Source organism: Chamaea fasciata, unplaced genomic scaffold, assembly GCF_029207755.1.
Source record: "Chamaea fasciata isolate MVZ Bird 193981 ecotype frontalis unplaced genomic scaffold, bChaFas1.0.hap1 SCAF_4, whole genome shotgun sequence".
Lineage (NCBI taxonomy): Eukaryota > Metazoa > Chordata > Aves > Passeriformes > Sylviidae > Chamaea > Chamaea fasciata.
Window position 1 is genome coordinate 73,954,764 of NW_027094089.1, and position 23,053 is coordinate 73,977,816.

General features: G+C 44.0%; 1 protein-coding gene across 3 annotated transcripts in view; it reads left to right on the plus strand.

Annotated features, from left to right (window-relative positions):
• The first annotated feature begins 7,230 nt into the window (after window positions 1-7,230).
• IL1RAPL2 (interleukin 1 receptor accessory protein like 2) overlaps window positions 7,231-23,053 on the plus strand; it is a 369,460-nt gene continuing 353,637 nt past the window's right edge. The window contains exons 1-4 of one of the 3 annotated variants that reach the window (XM_066182040.1): window positions 8,649-8,852; window positions 15,998-16,120; window positions 17,466-17,569; window positions 20,078-20,178. In XM_066182040.1, the coding sequence (XP_066038137.1) occupies window positions 20,097-20,178 (82 nt within the window). In that variant the 5' untranslated portion in view covers window positions 8,649-8,852; window positions 15,998-16,120; window positions 17,466-17,569; window positions 20,078-20,096. Of the gene's footprint in view, window positions 7,423-8,648; window positions 8,853-15,997; window positions 16,121-17,465; window positions 17,570-20,077; window positions 20,179-23,053 lie in introns of those variants that run through there. The other 2 variants (XM_066182041.1, XM_066182039.1) reach the window with 2 other exon arrangements.

The following is a 23,053-nucleotide window of genomic DNA, read 5'->3' on the forward strand; positions in this document are numbered from 1 at the left end:
TTCAGCATGCAAGTTTTATTTCCTTTAAGACAGAGTATAGCTGTAATACAGTGCTGTAATACAATGTGCCTTGTATTTCCAAGTACTGGCATGTTTACATAGGTAAGAAATATTCAAGTCTGAAATACACTTAACAGCTTCTTACAGAAACTCAAGACAATTTTAGAATATTATCATATTATCACAAGCCAAAAGCATTGGCAATCAAAGGTGTTTTTAAAGCCATTAGCTCCAGTTACACTGCCTTGTTTTAGATTTTCTCTTTGACAAAATGTTGTTTTTGAGGAAATGAATTCACAGTTTGGGGGGGCAGGACTGGGTCAGGCATAGTGAGAAAAACCACAACACCACTGTTTAGTCTGAAATAAAATCATATCCCTTTATTTCCATAAATGTTTCTCTTTGCAGATGTACAGGGAGAGGGTAGTTCAGTGCCTTGAAATGTATGGACAACTGAGGATGGCAAAGCCTGAAAACAAATGTCCTGAAAAGAGTTCATTACCAGGCATTAGAACAGGTAAGGCTGTAAAAAAATACTTGAGCTACCAAAAATGTATTTGACTGCTGCCAATATATTGGACTCCTTTTTTCGGTTTTTTTTTTTTTTTTTTTTTTTTTTTAAATCTCATCTCATTTATAAGACATGCTCACTGATGCTTAAAGAGGCATTGAAACACTGACACCAGAATTGTATTACTAATGGGCTGAATTGGAGGACCACTTGAACAGGTTCTGCTGGAGCAGCCTGCCAGGTAAGTGGGTGGATGTGCAGGTGTGCAAGTGCAGAGCACCTTTGTCTTGCCAAATGTATTTCTCGTATGTTCCCCTGGAAAAACAAAACAACATCTTTTCTGCCAAATGCTCTGCTGCATAAAAGCTCAAGGATCTTTTCCCTCATGGTGAGGTGAGGGCTTGAGAAGGGGTCTTGGCACATGGGCCCCTTTGCCATGGCCTCAGAGGGATGTGCTCAGAGGAGCCAAGCCAGGCTCCTGCATCTCCTGGCTCCAGCACTCCACACCTGGAGCTTGGCGGGAGCTGCCTTGGCCAGGGCTGTGCTGGGGGCTCACCATGGCTCATTTAACCTGCCTGGCTGCTTGGCACTCCCTGGCAACCCCTGTGGGTGTGCAGGGCCAGGGAGGACCCTTGTGAGGCGTAAGTGGGAACAGGAAATTCTCCTTTTCTACATGGTAGGCCAGCCTGGTGCTTCTGCTCGAGTTAAAACCCAGTTGTCTTCTTGGTAAGAGAAAGAGTCGGGCTGTAGGATTTAACCTTGAACTTTACATTTAGTAATGGAGCTGGTCAACTTCAAACAAGAGACACCTGTTCACTATGGGATTGAGGTATGTAGGTTTCATACACAATTTATCTGTCTGTGAACAAGGATGTGAAAGAACACTTAAAGTTGATCATTATTATTTTTACCACATACCTCCCTTGCCCTGAAACTCCATTTCATTTTCATCTGAAACAACTTTTTTCCTCTCCTTTTGTCACATGACCTGGAAAATCCATTATTCAATCAAAAATAAACGATACCAAATATGTGTAACTTCTGTCTTGAAAAGTAATTTAGGCTTTTGTGCCATCAGTCCAGAGTTTCAGATCATCTGTGGTACTCTTTCTTTCATAGTTATGATTTGCTCTGTTCTGCAGCCTGAAATATGATAATCTGAGCAGAAGAGAAATGCAAAATAGGACAGTTTTTACAACCAGATTTAAAACTTCTGTTGTGTGCTACAAACAAAAAGAAGTTTTTAAAAAAGCTGTAATAATTTCTTTTTTAGAAGCATGAAAAGGAGAGGGGAAATCTGTAACAGAAGAACATAGATCAACATCAGTATTTGTCGATTTCTAGGTTTTATTTCCTTTTACTTTTTAAACTAGAATTTTCAAACCATCCACTTGCAGAAATTTGCATTTTGTGAGAACAAAATATGATGAGATTTTTTTAGGCAGCTTACCTCCTTTTCCTCAGTTTGTGACATCTAAAACCAACCATGCTTGTCATCATCTCAGTAATTTCTTGTCATTGAAGTTAAAATATAATCTCAGTTTGCACCAAATGAACTGTTCCAAGATGAGTTTGCCAAACTCTGTATTGCAGTGGGATTTCTGCAATTATGATTAGATACAAACAAAATTGATCTCTGGAATACAAATGAATGCAACATTGATTAGCTTCTCTCAATCCCACAAGAGGTTAGGAGAAGCACAGCTTGCATTTTGTCCCTGTATCTCTGTCTCTGCCAATCACAGTTGTGCTGGCAGATCAGCACAATGAAAAGGGGATGAAGGGAGTAGAAACAAGGTGGTGATGGAGGACTTTTATATTACTAGGTGCTGATGTGCTTTAGGATGTTGTTGGTATTCACCAGAAGTCTCAGAGCTGCTGAATTGATTGTGTAGCTGCATCCCATCCAGAGGACAGAAATAACTAGTACAAGAGTTTACATATGCTTATTATTTTTTCTCTTCCCCACTTTTTTTTTAGCTGATTATCGGTTCTCCGACCAAAAAGTGAAATAAACAGGCAAAGGCAGTAATTGTCTTAGTTTTGCCTGAGAAATTCTCGGTGGCAAATAGAAACATATTTCCACTATCTATTAGTGGATTTTACATTTCTGCTCCACAAACTATTCTGCACATGAATAAAAGGCTCCCCATCTGAGCAGTTTCCCAAGTATGCTGTTTCCTGGATTAAGGCAAAGTTAGGATTTGTGTCTAATTTTAATTAATCCCAAACAGTGATTCCCTTTCTGCTGCTGACCAGTCAAGAGAAAACAGGTAAATAGTCAATATGTTACATCTTTTCACCCTTTTACAGAAATATAATGCCTACTGCAGGAAGATGTTATTTGTGCTGTAAAGCTGTTGTGTTACTGTTTGGGGAAGGAAGTTCTTATTTTCCCATCCATATACCTATGCAGAGCAGTTACTCTTCTTATACTCTGTACATGCAAAATGCTTAGTAATTTTATCTTCAGCTTTCAAGCATAAAAATGAGAAAGTTACCCTATTCCAAACTTAACTACTTGTGTATGTTGTTGGTATCAAATAAGATTACTGCTTGGAAGAAACTGTATTTATCTTTCACTTGAAATAACCCAGGAGAATGTCAGATGCAAAATGAATTTTGAAATCTTGGCATTTACTGCTGCTTTATACTCTGTGTGTGCAACTTCAGTCAACAGCAGTGACATTATTGTATGAGTCCCTCCAACTGAAGGGAATTGGCACTCTATTAATAATCCCTCTTTGCACAGCTGAATGGGAAATATGTTACTTCTCAGGTCTGTGTTTGTCTCCCAAAAAGTGGTGATCAGAATCATGGGTGCTACCAGCCAGGCAGGATTCTTCCCTTGTCAGTTTATTCCTTCCTGTAGCTAATCCCTCATCCAGTGTTATCCAGCTGTTATTGTCCTCATTCCCTTCACAACAGGCACTCTTTGCTTTGGCTTTTGGCCCATGTAAACACAGCCCTGCCAAGTCCCTCTGTGATGAGCTCCCTTCCGTGCTCTGTTGCTGCAGCATCAGCATCTCCCCTCCTCATGGCTCAGCACTTCCACCTCTTCCTGCTCCAGGGATGTGGGTGCTGCTGGCAGAGCACAGGGCCCTGGGCAGCAGGACACAGGGGCTGGAGATGGTGGAGGCAGCCTGGGTGATGTCCTAGAGCCCTGCAGACCTGCAACTTTCCCCTGGGCTGAGGCAGGCTGGATGTTGTGCCCACCTGCACAACAGGATTATCTATCAGCTTTGCATCGCTGCTAAAATTAATGTCTAGGAAGGGTTGATGGTGTTTCCAGAGAGGGACTTAGTTTTCAGCCTTATTTCCTCTTGCTTATAGTGACATTCACAGGGTGTCTTCTGAGCAGGAGCATACGCACCCACACCCCCCCCCCCCCACACACAGAGTTTTCATGTGTGGCCCTGTCTCCCAAAGATCAGACCTGAATCTGTGCTGCTATATACAAAAGACTAGACATAAAGTCAATAAATGTGACTTTACGTGGTTGTAAATCCTCATCCTGTCATCTTCCCATTCAGGCAAAAAAAGGTGTGAGAATTATGTAGACTCAGAAGCAGAGGTTCGTGGCAAGGCTGGGGCTCTCCTGGTCATAGCATAGAGGATGGTGTCTTCTGGAAGTGTCTGTGTTAGTGGTAGGGTTCATAAGGGCAGCTCATGTCTCCTAAATTACCTTCTTCCTGTTGGCGGCTGCTCACTGCACTCCAGCAAGCTGCTCATGTGGAAGCTCTTTGATTTCTGCTGTGTAAAGTCAAACCAAGCTGTTCCTATTTGTCTGAAGAGGAACAGAGTGCAACACACTAAAGCAGAAGATCCATCAGTCCTTGGGAGGTGAGAAAAGAGCAGTTGGGAGAGCAGCCTCAGCTGGTGGCTGTCACATGAGGATGTGTGGCTACAATCTAATTGTAATGCATGTGGGTGAGTCCACACATAGATTGATTAAAACTGATTAAGAAAGTCTACCTGACTCTTTCAAAGCTAGCAAAAGTCAGTGGAAAACAATCCTTTTCACTGAATTCTCTGATACTGAGTTAAAGCCCTAGAATACCTCATCATGAAATAATTTGGTTGGCACAAAAAAAAAAGGGAGAAATTTAGTAAATCAAGGATTGGAGAACTAAATGGGGTTTAAAATGATGCATTTGGTTCCTGGCCCTTCACAGATTTACTGCTTGGAACTGCTCAAGTTCACTGTTCTTTTTGGTTGGCCCTTGCTAGTATGGACAGATTTGACAGTGGGAATAATTTTTCTCTCTCCCATTTTTATCGAGGTCAACTCTCTCTTCTTTCAGTGTGTCTACCACACAGTGCAGCTGGGAGGTCTTAGCTGGGGTCCCTCACCTGCTTTACCAGACATAAAAAAAACAAAAACAGAAAAAGAGGTCAGAAACAAAGGCCAAAACAGGTCTCTTCTTCTTTAGTGGTACATCAGAAACAAGCGTAAGGCTTGGTGCATGGCAGGCTGCTCCTACAGATCCTCTGAAGGCTGATCTCCTTCTCTGTATTCAACTCCATGAATACCACATTCCTCTTTGCCTCCCTACCTAAGGAGTGACAGCTGTATAGCATACTATTCTGGTCTGCAAAACAGATTATTTTCCACAATAGGCTGAGAAAACATCAGAATAGGGGAAACAAAGCTACTTCTAAAAATAAATTATCAGTTAGTGATATGTTCCCCTATTTTTAAATGAAGAATATATACATTCATATAGAGACTATAATAATTAATGATCTTTTGAATTGGTATAAAGTGCTGAAGGATGTCTAGTGATACCACTTTATCTGTGCATTTAAAGTTCAAGTATATATCCAAAATATTGTTAAATACAGCTTCAACTAACTCTATACTTCAAAGTTTGTGGAATGTTTTATTTCTAGGTTTTAAATCTTTTAATTCAGCTAAAAAGTGACTTTAGTAAGTGACATGATAAATAATTTAAAAAATAGCACTCTTACACTGCAATCATGCCAGGAGGAGTGAAAAAGTAGCTGAAGTGTCAGAGGTTATGAATTGCAGCAAAGTTATCAGAGTCTTGGGGAAGTCTGTGTAACCTGGAGAAGTGAGGTCTCCTGGCAACATTTTGTCTCTTTCAAATTAGTTAAAAGAATTATACAGACAGTAAAATGTTAATTGATCTTTGTCACATTCCTGCTCCACAACTTTTGGTCATTTACTGTATGTAAGGATACCTTGAGTGTGCCTGAGTCTTCTCCACATCTGGGACTGGGAAAAGTCACCATGTTTGGTTGTTCTTGGCCTTGCAGGTCAACGTGGCTGAACATTGTCTCCTTGAACCTACAGAGGCTTTAAAGGATGGTTATACTCAGAGAAATGCCTAAAAATGCTGCTACTTTTGTTGTCCTTGTATGGTATCTAGTTCAGATTTATTTTGTCTGTAGGTAACAGGGCAATGTTTCTAATTGTCAGCTCTGTATATGTGATGAAGACCCAAAAGCAGAGCCGAGTGTTTTCTTGACTTTGACATCAATAATTGCAAAGATGCTGATGCTGATGCATAGCTGGGGTGAGCAGTGTGCCACTGAGCAGAATCTGGATTTTCTCTCGTGCTCTGGCTTTAGGGCAGGGTGCTGAGGGGATCCTGATTTCACTGGTGAGTGTCTCCTGAGGAAGATGTTTTCCTGTGGCTGGCTGGTGTTTAGGTTTTAAGCTTCTCACTGCTGTGTTGCTCAGTGTTTGCAGCCTTTCAGTGGTCACATGCAAGAGTGACAATTGCACGCCCTGTGACACAGAACCACTCAGGCCAAGCAGTGGCACTGTAAAGTCCTAAAGTGCACTTACAGAAATTTGTCCCATGATTTTTCTGCCTATATCTCAGTTGCCTGACAAAACTGAATGTCCTCCTGTGAATCTGAGCAAAATGCAGATTATAGTCTGCATGGAGCTATTCTAAGATATTTAAAAGTGAATAAAAAGCAGCACAGGGAAACTAAAAATAACACTACCATTCTGTGGAAAGCATGGATGTGCCACGACAGAAGCAGAGTTAGGGAGGAGAAACTTAGCCTGGTCCAGTTCAAGGCAATCTGGTTAAATTGATGCTAATGGTGGTGTGAAAATGCGCAGCGAGTTTGAAAGCGGCTTCTCCGTTCAGCGCAGATGCTGTAACCCCTGGGGCGAGCTGTCCCCCTGTCCCCAGTGAAACCTTTGCGAGTTGTGCGGGCAGCCCGAGCCCAGGGCGGCACAGCCCGGGGCAGGGGCGGAAGGGCCCCGGGTGATCCTCTCGAAGCGCCAGCCTTCACCTGCGACCCTTGGGAAGCCGCAGCCCCGGCTCTGGTGTGCGCTAGCACCGTGCGCTACCCCTGGCACGGGGCCGTTCTGTGCCGCCCGTTCCGACCCGTGCCGCGCCAGATCCCCCGGTAAGGCACCGACCCCTCTGCAGCCCTTTGCTGCCCCTCCATCCATCCATCTATCCCTCTCATGGCCACCTCTTCTGCCGAGCCCGGAGCCACGTGCGCGGCCGCAGGGGGCCCTCGGCAGTCTGTGGGGCCTGGCGGGGCTCTGGGGCGGTTTCGCCCGCGGTGCGGGCGGTGCGGGCGGTGCGGGCGGTGCCGCGGGGCGGTCCCGGGGCCGCGGCGGTGCCGGGCGGGCCGGGGCTGCAGGGCCGAGGCGCGGCCGGCAGGGGGAGCTGCTGCCCCGGCGGCGCGGGCGGGCGCACCTGGCGCGCGCGGGGCCGTGGGTCCCGGCCCGCTCCGCGCCCCGCGCAGCGGCCGCGCCCGACCCCGGCCCGCCCGGCCGCTCCCGGACGCGGACCCAGCCGGACACGGGCCGGGACCGCCCGCCGCCGCACCCCCGGCCGCCGCTCTCCCACTGCCTGCGCGGCGGGGGACGCCCGCAGCCCGCCGGCATGGAGCCTTAGAGGGGAGCTGCTGTGGAGGTGAGTCCTGCGCGCGGAGCTTCCCGCGGCAGTTCCCCCTTTTTTATTCAAAAAGGAAAAGAAAAAAAAAGAAATCCCCTCGGAAATAGAAAAGTTCGTTCCTCCTCGTGCCGCCGCGCGCGGGACGGCGCTGAGGTGCGGCTGTTGCCTCGTCCCTCCCGCAGCTGCGGGGCGGGCGGAGAAACCCCGGCGTCCCGCTGATGCCGCGGAGCTCCCGAGGGGCTCCGGGCAGGGACCGCCGCAGCTCCGGCTCTCCGTCCCGGCGCCGCCGGTCTCGGAGCGGATGCTCGGGGCCGGATCCCTCCGTAGCGGCGCGGCTGCTCCGCCGCTCCCCGGATCGAGCCCTTCTGCTGTTGGAACGTTTTCTGTCCCGAAGGGGGATCCCGGTTGGTAGCGAGGGTCTCTCAGCCTCGCGAACGCATGTGCGGCTTCCCGGGAAAAGTGTTACTGCCGGGGATTTAAAATAAAAACACTAGATCGGTTGCCTTTTGGGATGTTGCAGCGCGGTGGAGTCTGTTAAAGTGGTGCCGGTTCTTTGTAGGCTTGGCTACACTGAGTTACCGTGGTGGGTGCTGAACAGTCGGACTTGAAACCTCTGTTTGCCTCTAAAAGTTCCGTGACAAGCTGATCTGGTTTCCTCTGGAGTCTGATGGAAATCTGCTGAAGGGCACCAAACATTTCTGAAGTGGCTTGGATTCAGCAGCTGTTTTCAGAGAGCCTGTCTCTGGACTGCTGTCTCTGCTAGAATTCAAAGAATCAAAAGTTCCTGGTGGAAAATGCTGTAAGCTGAAGTTTCTCAAAGTTGTAATAAGGTCTGTGTAGTTTTGGCAATTTCTGCGCCTGTTGGGTTAACACCCAAACTTGGGTTTGTACCGTGAGGGAAAACCTATTGTGGCAGGAGCCAGCACATTGTAATGCTCCTCGGCAGTGTATATACCCTCTTGTTTTTATCCTGATTATTTAAAAAAAAAAAAAAAAAAACAACATAATTTTAGCGTCTGTATAAGATTTGTGGATGTTACAATATTACCCCCACAGTGCAGGTAGATTTGGGGTTTTTCAGGGAGTTGTTAGCGGTGGGGGCAGGCGAGGTGAGGTGCTGTGGGCTCGGGAGCAGGAAGGGGTGCGGGGAAGGGCAATTTCACCGTGCCCAGGTGCTGTGTGAGTGTGTGTGGCTGTTGAATTCACGCCCGAGTCGGGCTCTCATTCGCACGCTTCCTGTCCGTGCCAAAAAGGGGACGTTGATTCTCATCAGAGCTAAACCTCTGCAGCTGCGTGGCTTTCTGTTGTGTCCGTAAGAGCAGGTGAATGCCTGCCCTGCTTCTGTGTAGTGCATGGGAAGCAGGTTCCCTCCGGAGGCAGGAATGGGCCAGCCTTGGTGGGGACATGGTGTCTGAAAAGCTTTGCTCGTGCCAGACCCGAGGCAGGAGGTAAGTCTGGGGTGGAAGCTGATAGCGAGATGAGCGCTTCCTTTGCCTTAGAGTGACGGCAGAGGAGATGGTGGGACATGCAGGGATTCGGGATTTTAGGCTCCCTAAGCCAGCGGCGTGTAATGCATGTGCAGTGAGCATGAGAAGTGGAGAGTTCTGGCAGTTCACCGAGGCACAGGCAGTGGTCTTCAGGAGAAATTCATCAGAGGTTGTAACTGGCAACGTGCAGGATGCCTTCCTGAGGAATTACGAAGGATCGCATCCTTCTGAGGGTGTTTCTCTGGGCACAGGAGACCTCTTGCAGTGGGAGGACGGGGGCTTGGGCCGACCTCCCTGCAGAGTGCTTGTGTTGCTAGGCAGCAGCTTGCACCTCCAGCGTGCTCCAGATCCGAGTCTGTGAGGTGAGACCTTCGTCTCCTGAACTAAAGCTTTCTAGCTGGTGACCAAGGGTAGAAAACTCATACCCTGTGGGCGTGGGTGTGCATGCACTTCTTGCTTGCTCCTGGGTGCTGGGGAGGGGTGGTCAGCTGGGAGCATTCAGGGTTGTTAGCTGACAGCAAGACTTCTTACTCACACACCTACCTGGGCTGCAGGCGAGCCCAGGAGAGAGAGAGATGAATCTCTGTTCCATTTGTAAGGCTTAGGAATTCTCTGCAGAGCACCTTTCCTCTTTCACAGTGCCTGGAAGCTCATAGGAGGTTTGTCTTCAACTTGTTTGGTGATTGATGCTTTAGCAGTTAAATGGGAGGGGAGGGAAAAGGGAGAAAAATTTGTTTGCACAAGAGGTGGGAGGCCAGGTGTGCCACATTAATGCACTTAGCCAGTATGAGTCAATTTTAGTGGATGCTACACAATTGCTGAAGCCTCAGTGCAGGAATGGCATCAGCCAGTGTTGTCTGAACTGCTCTGTTCCTCGCAGAGCGATGGAAAGCCTTTTAATTTTCAGAGCTGCCAGTCTGGTGGCTGCACTTTGAAGCAGTGCAGTAGCTGAAGCTGTTGGAAGCTAGTGGGGAGGAGGGGAAGGAGGAACTGACCACTCTTCAAACAGAAGTCAGATCACAAAAGAGCCTGAAAGGGTCAGCAAGGATTCATAGGCTGGTGTGGTGAAGGTTAGCTCAGCAGAAGGGCTGTCCTTGTGTCACTGATCACTTCTGATCAGGCAGGGATTGGTGGTGTGGGAGAAGGAGGAGGAAGATTCCTGATTTGATGGAGGCTGGAGGCTTGGGCCTCAGAAGAAGCTGGACTTGGCAGCCTTAAGCCTGGATGGGGCTGCAGAAGAGTGTGGAAGTAGAGGCAGGTAGGAGCACACTTGCTGGTCTCAAGATCTCGTGGGTGTTGTGCTATGCCACTCTGGGATAAGCTTGAGCCATGGAGGATTTAGGAGTGGGTTTGTCTGGAGGTGTCAGGTTGCTGCTGGAGGCAGTGAGTGTGTGAGGAACTCAGCAGATATGCAGACAAGCTGCTGGAGAGCAAGGAGGAGGGAATAGAGACAGCATGTGAGGCTTATAGCCCTTGGGATGCTCTGCCTGCTTGGAGAGGACAGGAGCATCCAGGATATCTGGAATGGAATGTTCCTGTAAGGGGATTTGGTTGGTTTTCATGGGCAGAGTAATTTTTTTTTTTCCCTGACCATTCTCAGCTGTTTCCTGGGGAGAGAAGAATACATGTTACAGTAATTACTTAAAGCTATGGAGAACAGTGTCTTCTATGTGGCATTTGGAAGGGAGAGGCTGTTCAAAACTCTCTGTGCTCTGGGTTGTGATGCCCTTGTCGGACCAGAGGAGAAGGAAAAGTTCCAAGGAGCATGTGCAGTCATCCCGGCTGGCTGAGGTGGGAAGTTGTGAGGATGTCTGGGGCTGGTGGCCTTGACCTGTGTGTCTGAGGGAAAAAGGCTGTGAAGTTGTACTCACTGTGAGAACTACAAATAAAGCATTTATAGTGCATGGACTTTTCCTGCTCTCTGAAACATTTAGGCTCTGAGTAATCTCTCACTTCAAACTGAGATTCAAGCTGAAAATATCAAGGAATGCTAAATTGTGAACAATTGTTAAACAGCCTTAAAGAGCTGTATGGGAAACTGTATCTGTTCTTCATTTCTAAGCCTTCCTCAAACAATGAGAGTCTGAGCTATTTATCAGGAGCTCTTTTAGTGCTGGAAGAGAAAGTGAACATTTAAAGTGTATCACAAAATAAAGAGGCACTTTAAGAAGCAATTTGCTTTTCAGGATGTCCAACTAAAAATAAATCTTTCTTTAAACAGCCTTGAAAAGAAAACAGAGAGAAAAGATCTTGCCCTTCCTGAGAATAAGGGAAATCTTTTTGCTAGCTTTGGTGGTGAGGGTTTCCTCTTGCATCTTGTACTAGATCCAGGTAAACCCTCTTGGAGCTGGTGGAGAACTGAGGGATGTGTTATATTCAGTAACAAACCATGTGAGATAGAGAGACTGTGTGTTAGAAACTTCTGCAGGGGTTTTGGCTAATCCTTTCCACCCCGAAAGCACTACAGAGAGTTCCTTCCATCCTGCTTTTCTTTGTTTTATGTAACAGTTAATTAACAAGGATGTCTATTTGACAGAGCAATTTCAGGGCACATAAAATATGTATTTTACTTTTTTTTGGCTGCATCAGAACAAAACTCAAGATGTCAAAAATGCGTCAAAGTAGTGTCCTATAAGCAGTTTCTCATGGTTCTCAAATTCTGGGGGGATGTTTTTTCTTTGCTTACCTAATTATATTCTTATTTTCACTCAGATAAATCTGGCAATACATATGTGTAAAGTCCAGTCTCTGGTTATGTAAGGGAAAAAAAAATCCCCATCAAGAATCTGTTTATCACTTTAAGGAACAGAGATGATGCCGAGTTCAGTGAAAGCAACTTGCCTCTGTTGACGGCTAAGTGCCATGTCTGGCTTCTCTGGGACTGTTTTCTAAGTGGGAAACTGTAGACGAGTGTTTTATAAGGAACCTGACAGCTGGTATGTCATCTTTTCCTGTTAATTCTGCCTTCTTTGAGCATTATGTATTAGTTAGGAAAGCGTGTGGCCATGGATGAGATCAAGGAATGAATCTCTAAGCACATCGCATGCAGGACTGTATTCTCACAGAGCCTGTTTCATTAATGTGCAGGAGTGGATTTATACTAGATTTGCACCATGAATAGGGCAAATATTGTTATTTTGTTAATATTGCAGAGCTGTGAGTGTATATAAGAGCAGGGATTATGTCAGTATGGCTGACAGTTACAGTTGTAGTCTCTCTGCTGTGTGGTCATGGAAAAGGGCCTGTTTTAAAGACTCTGTAAGAGCAGGGAACATTTCAGCATGCAGATGGCAGCCCAGTCTAAAATCTAGCTCTGTTTGTGCTGAGCACCTCTGTATTGAGCCTTGAGGAGCACAAGGGGAACGAGAGAAGTGGTGTGGGGGGAAAGAGGAGGGATATGCGATCTTTCAGGATTGAGACCTCCCTTTGAACTGTCTCTCTCTTCATTTTTAATAGCTTTTCTGCAAAAGCTGCTTGGGGAGCAGGGTTAGAATGGGTATGAAAGAAGCAAAGCATCTAATCTTTTGGCTTAATAATGCCCCTGCTTAGGCATCTGCAAATTGGACAGACCTGATTTTTGGTATAAGAGCAGAGAGCAGTGAGTGAAATCGATGTGGGTGAGAATGGTCTTTTCTCATATCTTTTAATCTCAAATGTCTTCTCCTTTTTTAGTTGAGGCTCTGTAGAGAGGACCTGTGATTGATGGCAGGGCTGTCTAAAGTGCTCAGCAGAAATGGCCATGAACTGAGCTGTGGTGTTTGTTCTGGGTGTCCGCAACTGAAGAGCTGGAGTCACATGCCGCCATGGTTTTTCTGGGATTTACAAGGTTTATCAGTGACTCTGTAGCCTAAGAAGCCTAAGAGTTCTCATCAGCAACTTGGTGGGTGTTTTTTTTTTTTTGTTTTTGTTTTTTTTTTTCCCCCCCCTCAAGATCTGAAAAGCAGGTGTCAGAGTCCTTTTTCCCTGTGCGGGTCTTCTTCACAGCCCAGGGCAGGCTGGCTGGGCTGGGTTAGAGAGCAGTCTCTGAGCTTGTCTCAGCCCAGAAGAAATTTGCCGTCCTGGGACAGTGCCCAGTAACCTTGTCAGATTTGAGAAGCGTATGTGGTCCCCCATGGTGAAGGCTCCTCTCTCCCCTTAGATGTCTGTGATTACTGCTGCACCCAGTTCTGCATTGGGAACTTCCTGCTGTAATTGCAACTATTCTAGGACAGCCTGATTCAAGGTGATTCTTAAAATCTCTCCCCTTTCCTCAGTGCTAGTGTGCATGTTTAGCTTTCTGAGTTCAGATTGTCTTCACATTTTCTTATCTCCCCTGGTGGGCCTTTCTGTAAGCTTTTAAGTACTTCTGCAAGGTGGTGAGAGGCTAAGCCTCATTCTGTAAACCTAAACTCTGGCTCTGAGTCTTTACATTTCCTACAGTACTTCATGTTGCCTGAAGTACTGTATTGATTAAACCGCAATCTGCAGGAGTAAATATATGTAGAATATTAATAGCTTCTACTCTAGGGGGAAAAAAAGCTGTAAATTAATCGATCCATTATGTTGACCTCATAAACCATAAGGGCTTGCAGTACAGCTGTAATCCTCCTCCCACAACGTGTATTTCACTTTGAATGCCTGTAAAAGGCCTGAACTACTCAAACTTAAAAGCTATGATACAGGACATGCATATCCATCTGTCCTTGGATGTGTAGTTAGAATATTGCAATGTTAATGTTGAACAATAATTCTCTAGAATCCAGGGTAGTGCTGAATCAGTACATCACTGATGGTGCAGCTGGGTATGAGGCTTAAAAAACAGTAGCTAAGTTTCCCAATCCTTTGTCATTCTCATTCCTCCTGACTGTGGCTTTCTGTGTTTCCAAGTGCAGGCGCTGCTGTAATGAGGGGCAAGTACGATTCAGGGGTTTAAAATCTGGTTTGAAGATATAATGAACTTGAATTCTGTGTGAGTTGCTTAGGGAATCGAGGTCAGTGTGTGGTGTGAGCTGATAGAACTCCATCTGCTAATCAGTGCTGAGTAGTCCTAGTTCTTCTGGTTTACAAATCTGTTAAGATAGGCTGCTTAGGTTTTATTCGAATTTTCTTAGCAGCAATTTAGATGTGTGTGTATATTGTATGCTCATCGCTCTCTTTAGTGTTTTGATGCTATAGATATTGTAATCTTTATCTATATTCAGAATATTTCAGGGGATTCCCATTTCCTGCATTTTTTCCCCATAAATGAGCACTATTTTAGGCAGCTATTGGATCGGAAAATTCTTGTAAGAAAATGTTCTTGTGTTAATGCTTGCAGGGTTTTCTCTACAGGGCAAGCCAGCAGTTTGCTCAGTGTTGAATCTGACTTCCACTTTACCATAGCTAAATCACTTCTAGACTCTGCAGCCAGACGTGTTAATGGTGGAAATTAATTAATGGGGTGTTGGCCATCCACAGTATTTTTCTTTTGTTCTTGGCACTGAAACCCATTTTGTTTGTTTCTGTGTGACACAGTAAGATTCTTTTTGAAACTTTAAGATTCCACACTTGGTATCTTCTACAGTTCCACTTGGAAGGTATTTAACCTTTTAGTGGAAGCATTAAAATCTTTTCAAACAAAACCTGGGTGTTAACACCAAAGGGGTGGTACTGTTTGTTTCGTCTGAAATAACTGGCAAGATTCTGTGTTTATTCCTTTAACATCACAGAAGGTCTGTGATTTTAGGTTTTTGTTCCTTTTTTTTTTTTTGCACCCAGACATTCAGCCTTTAGGGGAGCCATTACAGATAAGTATTATAACCCTGTCAGTATTTAGCTCTGGGTTCCCTTTGCTTTGTCAGGACAAGACCTTGCTTTTTCCTTGTTGTATTACTGTCATGCAGGTGATACACTGCTGAGCCAGTAATAATCCCAGACAGTTTAGATGTTGTCTCTTGTTTGCTGTTTACTTTCAATTTGCGTAACACAAGCACTGTGTTGAGCAGGCACACAATGTTGCCCTCATGTCTGGGTTCTGGAGACAAATTTTAGGAGAAAATACTCTGGAATGAACATTTCCTCTAAAGAGAAAGGGCTTTGATAACTCCCTTTTCTTCAGCCAATGAGAGGAATGGATACCAGGGGGATGACAGTGAAAAAAAGTAAAACTGTTTATTAACAAAGGAAGATACCTTCAGAGCACAGGAAAAAAATTTGAACCTTACACCTCACCCCCACCTCTCCATATGGCCAAGAGGCAAAGATGGTGACTGCCCTTCTTTGTCTCTGGGAAGGGAGGAGTAAAGAGTTCAGAGCAGCTGGGAACCTGTTGGATGTCTGGTGTGGGTTTCCTCCTCACAGCAGCTGAAGTTGGTGGATTTTAATGTCCTTTCTTGTGTTCGTTCAGCTCCTCCAAGGTCTTCAGTTCTGGGTGGTCCCTGGATGGGCCAAAAAGATAAACGAGCCAGGCCAAAAACTCTTCAAGGGGAAAAAAAAAAAAAACCCAACCAAAACCAAAAAGCCACCAAAAGGATTCCTGGCACAGCCTCCAGGCTAGAGGAAGGGAATGGAAGAAGACTTCTGGCTTCAAACTAGTCTGACAGAAGGAACGATGTAGGGTCCCTGGGCTATGGTGTCTGGAGCACTGGATAGAGAGTTCAAACAGAGCCCCAGAATTCCCAGGCTCTGGCCCCACTGCCTGGTTCATCTTTAAGATACAGCAACCATTTCTGGGCATAAAGCAGATGGTTAGGGAATAAAGTATCATCATAAAATCACCTAGGACACCTCATTTTAAAATTTGTTTTTAAATCTCAGCTGAACAAGGTGAATTAGGCAGATGAGAGTTTAGTTAAGGACCTGAGTCTGGTGGAGACTTAAATCCTGCAAGACAAATGCTGAATGCACACTGCCTTGTAGAATTAATGCTCCTTGTATATTTAGACAACTTAAGTGGCTGGTTATGATGGTGAAGATGCACAATGAATTAGGCAAAATGAAATATTCTTTGATGCTCATTGAGCAGCAGAGCGAAGAACGCTGCGTGACCCATATCAAGTAGAGCTGAAGAGACATTATCTGAGCTAGCATGCATCTCTGATCTTGAGTATTTTATCTCTGATCTTGAGTATTTTTTCTCTATGTTTCAGGTATCAGCAAAAAGGAACTGGTGCCCATTGTGGATTGCTTCCAACCAACACATTATATAGGCTGAAAATCTTTTAGTAATAAGCAGCTTAATGTGGAATGTTGGCTAAAGAGAAGACCCGAGAGTGAGTTCATATTAAAATTTAAAGCCTTAAAAAGTGGGGTGGGGAAATGGTTTGAAAAGAAAGGAACAGGATTAGCCTACTGTAAAGACAATGAAAGAATTACTGTTGCCATTTCACCCTTTGTGTGTGGGGTGAAAATGGTAATTTATTTTTGTGAGATATCTCAGCAACAAAACCTGACAATTGGAAATCACTAAAGAGGTGGGTCGCTGTTTTTAATGAGTGCCTTCTGCATCACAGCTTCTGTGGAGAAACCAGAACCTACAGAGCCTCATGGTGTGTCAGCAAATCTCAGCCTGTGCACAGACATGTGCCTGAGTGCACATGCACTGCTTTTCTTTTCTTGTTTTCTTTTCAGAAGGAGCAGTGCATAAACAAAGCTTGTGGTACAAATTAGAGCAAAGAGAAATTGTATTTAAAGCATGAACTCGGGAATCTCTGTCCTAGATTTTGTTCACAATATTAATGCTCTGATTTTCTTCTAATTTCTAACTGCCTCCTTCTAACCTTCTCACTTGAAGTTCCTTTGAGTCCCAGAAGCCATATGAGCTGATGTGGGTGCTGGAAAGACAGCAGGCAGTACATGAAGGAAATGGGAATGGAACAGTTTCCCAAGCTCTGTTTTCAGAGGATTTGGGTGGAAGAAATAAGGTTTTCAAGAGAGATGAAGGGTGTTAGGCAGGATATGGGAGCCAGGGAGGTTTTTGTCAGAAGAACAAAATTTGTGCTGCTTTACAGCCTGGTCCCCTTGTAGTTTTGGGTGCTCACAGGACACTGTGACAGTTGCCCAAGGTCAGATCTGTAGTATAAATGGGGTGAAGAGGGAAAGAGAGACCTTATTGGCAGTGCAGTGATGAAGACTTAAGTTGCTGCACCTTGCTATTCCTACACCTCTCCCTCTGATAAGCAGCAACCTCCCTTTACTTCCCTGGATTCAAATACAACCTGGCAGGTCACAGCAAGGTTTGGACTAGTGGTTTTTTCACCTGTGTCAACAAGCACTTCATTCTGTGTCTCTCTTCCCTCCTCTCGGTGATTTTAGGCAAGTTGGCTGTAACTGGTGTTTCTGTGTCCTTACTGAGTGAGATGTCTTCACTCTTCTGGGAATGGCGTGAACTTGGTTCCCCTCTTATGAGGCACATCCAGTAGAGTATTGCATTCCTGTTACAGCTGTGAGCTCCTACTCACACCTCCTTGGAGTTTGCAGCATCAGAGTAAGCAGCTTGTCAGGGAAATGCTGCTCAGTGCCTGTGAGGGGAAAGTTTTGTCAAATGACAAAATCAGCCCCTGCTTGCAGGGAAGTGGCATTGAACTCTGACTGGTTTATTCTATCTTGTGTTGTCAGGGTGGCACAGTTTTATTCATGTTCTTCATCAGACCATAGGCATCCACTACACATTATACCCACAAGCCTGGCACAGGACTGGCTATCATCCCACTGCTTGATAGGTGAGTGAATGGCCCTGAGGAGGGAATTGAGACCAGTCCTGTTGGGAGAGATGGTGAGAGTCTTGGCACACTCAGCTCCAGAAACCTCCTGAGCAAATTTAGAAACTTAGTCTTGAACTAATACCACCTTCCTTCTTCTGGCTGCTAGACATTCCTCTGGGGGAAATACAGCTGATTTTGTATCTTGTGTTCTTTGTTAACATGAATGTTTAAAAACAGTCATCTCTGATAGGGCAGTTTGAACAGCCTGATTGTCTGTAGCTGGCTATTGTCTCAGGGCAGAAACCAGCTGACCCACTGGTGTGCCTGATCCCATTTCCTGGTGGAATGTCTACCGTGGTGGAAGTGACAGCTCAGTCTCTGATGTGTATTTTCATGCCAGCCTCAGTGGAGTTATGTCAGATGTGGCAAGTTGAGGCTTTGGGCTTGATTATGAATGACTGGGTGATGCTGAGCTTTCTTGCCCTTTTCCTGCTCTATTTTCCTGATTTGTGGAGGTGCAGAGACTGACTGCCTTGGTGAGGCTGGGGCTTCAAAAAGTAAAACTCCTATCAATGCTGACAGAACCAAGAATTTTCTGCTCTGCCTAGCATTAATATTGGTTGGCAGAACTTGCTTTGAATTTTTGAATATATTTAATGCAGCCTAGCTTGTTTGGGGTGGATGTGTACAGACCCACATGAAAAAGGACCTAGGAATTCCATATTTCAGCTGTAATTACTGAAGGGAGAAAAGTGGAGAAACTAATTTGCAAAGCTGCACTTGAAAATCATTCTAGCATAACATCATCATTACAATTATCTGTCAAAAGATTCAGTTCAATTACTTTTTTAAAGCTCTCTTGTCAAGATGGCCTTACTGGTTTCAGGATTTTGTTACTCCAAGGAGAGGTCAAGGAAGAGTGAATGCTAATTCTGTCATTAACCACTGTCAGACAGCCTTCAGTGCATATTATTCCTTGAAAATGCCTTAACATTGTTTTTTTGAGGAATCAATAGGAATAAAGTGCCATAGAATTCAGGGAGGAAGGAGAAAATCCACTGCCTGTTTATAGATTGTAGTATGGTAACGTGAGAGGAAGAAAATTCCAGTTTTAAGTGGTAATTTTGAAATATTTGAATAGCAGCACAATTCCTGTAGTGTAAAAAATTACACGGGGTTACTTACATTTTCTTCACATGACGATAGGCCAGTAATAAAATTACAAGGGAAGAATATTTGATGTAATAAACTCAAGCTGCATAAACATCAGTGAACAGCAGGACTTTGCAACCTCTTGCTGCTTTGTCATGTTGGGTAAATGTTCAGAGCTGGAGGGATCTGGGCTGCTCCCAAAGTTGAGGGTTTGGGACCTCTGAGTGAGCTGGGTGGGCAGATGCATAAATGCTGGTGTTACAGCACTTATGGGCGTATTCCGTTTCATTGGACTCAGTTTTGACTACTAATGCTGGTAGTTCTGTGCATTTCTGTTTAATTGAAACTGCTGTAAAATGTATGCTGAATCTTTTGGTGCAAATAATTAACTTCACAGCGATTTAGATGACTGCCTGCTTTATCAGATAATAAGGGTCCTGATCTAAAGTCTGTATCTCATGTGGAGATGAATTCCTGGAGTTTAAATATATCAGGCCACTTAAAGGCCCATGACTTCAGGCTAAGCATATATTTGACGACTCTCTTTAAGAGAGATAAGCTTTCATAAATTCAGATTTTTTCTACCTGTTTTAAGTGCAGAGAAGGAGCCTCAGTTTGCTCTTGCTATCTTTTCATGAATGGCCTGATACTTGTAAATGAAAACAGAATTAATTCCAGTAATTATATAAGATTAAAAATAAAATTCTAAGCTAGATTTTTCCCTTTTTCTTTTTTAATGTGCATGATATAAAGTAAGTGGTAAACTTCACAGATGAGACTCCTGAGACCTACATTCATTGATTTCTGAATTTTTTTCACCTTTCTTTACCTTATTGTATAGGAAAAATTTCTGGAACAGTATTAATTGTAGGCATTGTAGGAGCTTTTACAAGGCCACCAGTGAGAAAGTAAGATGCTAAGAGAGATTGCCTGAATAACCTACTCTGTGTTCTTTCCTGAACAATATGATTTTTTTAAAGTATGTGGCCTTAAGTATGTGGTTTGTGTGAGACAAAGCTAATTATGACCATCAGGGTCTTCCCCTTAAATAACATATAAAAATCTGGTAGATTAGACCCATACTACTTCAAATAAACTGTTACATCTTGTGTCTTTTTAATTTGAGAGCAAAATGATATTTTTGAGGTTCCATTTTAAAAAAACCAACTCTTTTTTCTGATAGTAAGAAATAAATTGTTCATGTATGGTTACTTTGAACTGTTATGTTTTCCTACTCCTGCCTGAACATAAGCTGAGAAGTTGTTACATTAAGCCTTCACCCTGTAATGGTTCTTTGAGAAATGTTTAACTGTAGCTGTTGCTTTGTTGTAGTGAAAACTGTGATTCAGACTTTGTACTATGTTTGCATTTCAGCTGTCACAGAAAGTGAAAGATGAAGCCTCTTGTTTTCTTGGTTCTTGTGATCTGTACTGTAGTCAGCATGAATCTGAAGCTCGTGTCAAAGAGAAATTCTGGTAAGTCACAGAAAATTACTTTTGGATCTGGACCTCATGCTCATTCAATCAAGCATTTTAGATGGTTGCATTTTGTTTTGCATATATACTTCTTGTTCTGTCCGCTAAAAAAAAAGGTCATAACTGGTATGATTTGCTTAGTAAATGGAAACTGTTTGAAAGTGTCCTTGCCTTTTCTTTTGTTAAAAAAAAAAAAGAAAAAAAAGAAAAAAAGAAAGGGAAAAACAATGTTGATCAGATTGAAACCTCAGCTGGAGGTATTACAAGGGTAGTAATGACTTCGGCATTGTGGCATTGTTCTAACATCCAGTCTTTTACTCATGCTAAGGGATTTTCTTAACTGTGGATGTGGTCTGTGGTGAGTTTTAGGTCAGGATGATTTTTTGTATGTTGAAAGGTCGTCTTTGAAAACATTCTGCTGCCCAGACATGTGATCATATATAGGTTTAACTGGGAAGAGCTCTTCTGAGTAGATAATCTCTGATTATTCTGTCAGTGAAAGAGAGTGAGAGTTGGTTCATGTTTTTATCTGCTTTTGAAACCTTCTAGTAGTAACAGAACACTTCAAAGAAGCATTAGAACCTCTCCTTCCAGGGTAGACGGTTCATCTGGATAATGGTTCATCTGTACTTGAGCCTGAAGGGATGTCCACTCCATGCAGCTTTGCCCTCTCAAAGGAGTGACTTCATGAGACTGTTTCTCAAGTAGGCTGTGAGTTTAGAAGACATTGGGCAGACATGTAGGTCAGCTGCAGTGCTACACAGTGGTGTAAGTCTGCTTCATCCTGCTGTGTGTGTAAGGGTAAATGTACTGTTAAACTTTTGACTACATGTGATTTTTTCCCTCACTGTTTGTGTGCTATACTTACATATGTGAGGGATTCCACTGATCCTGCTGTCTTCAAGTTCTTCACTCTTTTCAACACTGCAGGTAAAAACAGAAATTACTGACTTCAGTTGGTGTCACCTCTGTTAAGTTTAATTGCTGCATTTCTTGAGATCAGAGGAGAAAATTATTGGGCCATCTATTAAAAAGAATTACATGTCACATCCCAGCTGAGAAGTGCTACTCTGGGAACTGCCAGATGCTGGGCTGAATTCTTTCTGCTGGGCTGGAAAGTGTCAATGGATGTTGCTAAAGCAAACTAGTCTCTAGCCTTTTGTTGTGGTTATTGTGTCCAGAGCTCAGTTTGTCCTGTGAGACCACTCATGGATATTGGCGTTTGGCTACAGTGCATCTTAGTCTAAACTCTGCTAAGGGTGATGGTGTTCCTGTTGTTCAAAACTGCTGTCACTGGCCCTCTGTGACATCCACAGACATTGTAACTGAACAACCTTTATCCACTGATGCCAGGCATCAGCACCTGGCTGCAAGCAAGGGCCTGTGCAATTCCTTTGCCAGAAGTACACACCTGTAGAAGTGACATGCTGGTGGTTGTAGCATCATTCAGCTGGTAGTTTACCTTTAATTAGAAATATATTTTTAAAATCTGCTTTCTTTGACTCTGCAGAATGTCTTGTGGTAATAGTGGCTGTTGACAGTGTCAATTTAGGTTCAGTACTGGTTGGAAAAATGCTCTAATATGTTAGACTGCCTCTTGCTAAGTATAACCCACTAGTGAATATGTGGCTCTTTTTAATTTCATTTGATTGTGCTATATGTGTTGAGTATAAGATGAAGAGGAAAAAATGCCCATAAAGTAAAAGAAAAATTGTAGTTTCTTTGCAAGTACATAATCAGGTAGCTGGCTTTCACCTTCAGTACTCATTCTGGTTGCTGCTCTATGCATACAGCAAACTATTTTTTTTTTTCTCTTCTCTACTACATTGTGTGTGAAATAATTTTCTGTTTCTGTGATATCAGCACTTGGAGTAAAATGAATAATTTTACTCATTTTCTGAACAGTCTTTAGATTTGAAGGGCTATTGTTTTGTTGCTTGGGGCTTCACTAAACATTATATGTTGTGAAGAGAGATGCTCCAGTGACTTCTCAACTTTACCTGTTTGTATAGTTTTAGTGGACGATCAGGTACAGTGGGTGGATGCAGACAGGCAAACGCACAAAGAAACAATGTCAGCATATTTTCCATAGGTTGACAGTAGCTGTAGAATGCAGGTGCTGTAGTTCAGAGTTTTGTTGTTTTATTTTTTACACCAATGTCTTGATGAAGAGAGTGGAAAGGGGGAAGCAATGTAATGGTTATTTGTGGGCAGCTGTGCTGCAGCATAAACTGCAGGATGTCTGGAAGCAGGAATAGTGTTTAAGCTGTAGATTAGAGGCTGAAGTGGGGGGAATGGATGAAGGGCCCAAAGGATGCTCTGCAGCAGTGTCTAGATGGGTATTGTAGTCTTAGGTCATGCTGGCTGTTGGTATGGGGATGTCTGTGCTGGTAAGCATCTTTAAAAGGGGAAGGGAAGTTGTGCAGACAATTATGCAGAGCAGTGTGAAGCAGTGCATGGAAGATGCAGACACTGATGGTAAAGACAGATTTGGGCTACTAGAACAATAAACCAGCAAAACTGGTGTCTTTGCTGACTTATGTAGACTGGCATTTTTTTCCGAGGAATGCCTAAATTATTGCATGAATGGCCAGAATTCTGACTAGTGTCAAGTACAAGAGCAATTATGAAGTTGATTGGCATGTGTGTAATATCACATAATGGGATGTATTTTATTTAAGGGGGAGGGAGGATCTGAAGAGAGGTGACTCGAAGAGGAGCAAAGAGAAGGTGAGGTGGTGGTGTTGTCAGGTAATATAAAGGCATCACTAAACAGGGGCAGTCAAAAGAGGGGCAGAATGTCCAGAAGGGCTTTACAGGTGAAACTGGAGTTGACTTAGAGGAGGAAAGATTTAGCTAGGAAAGTGTCTTCAGA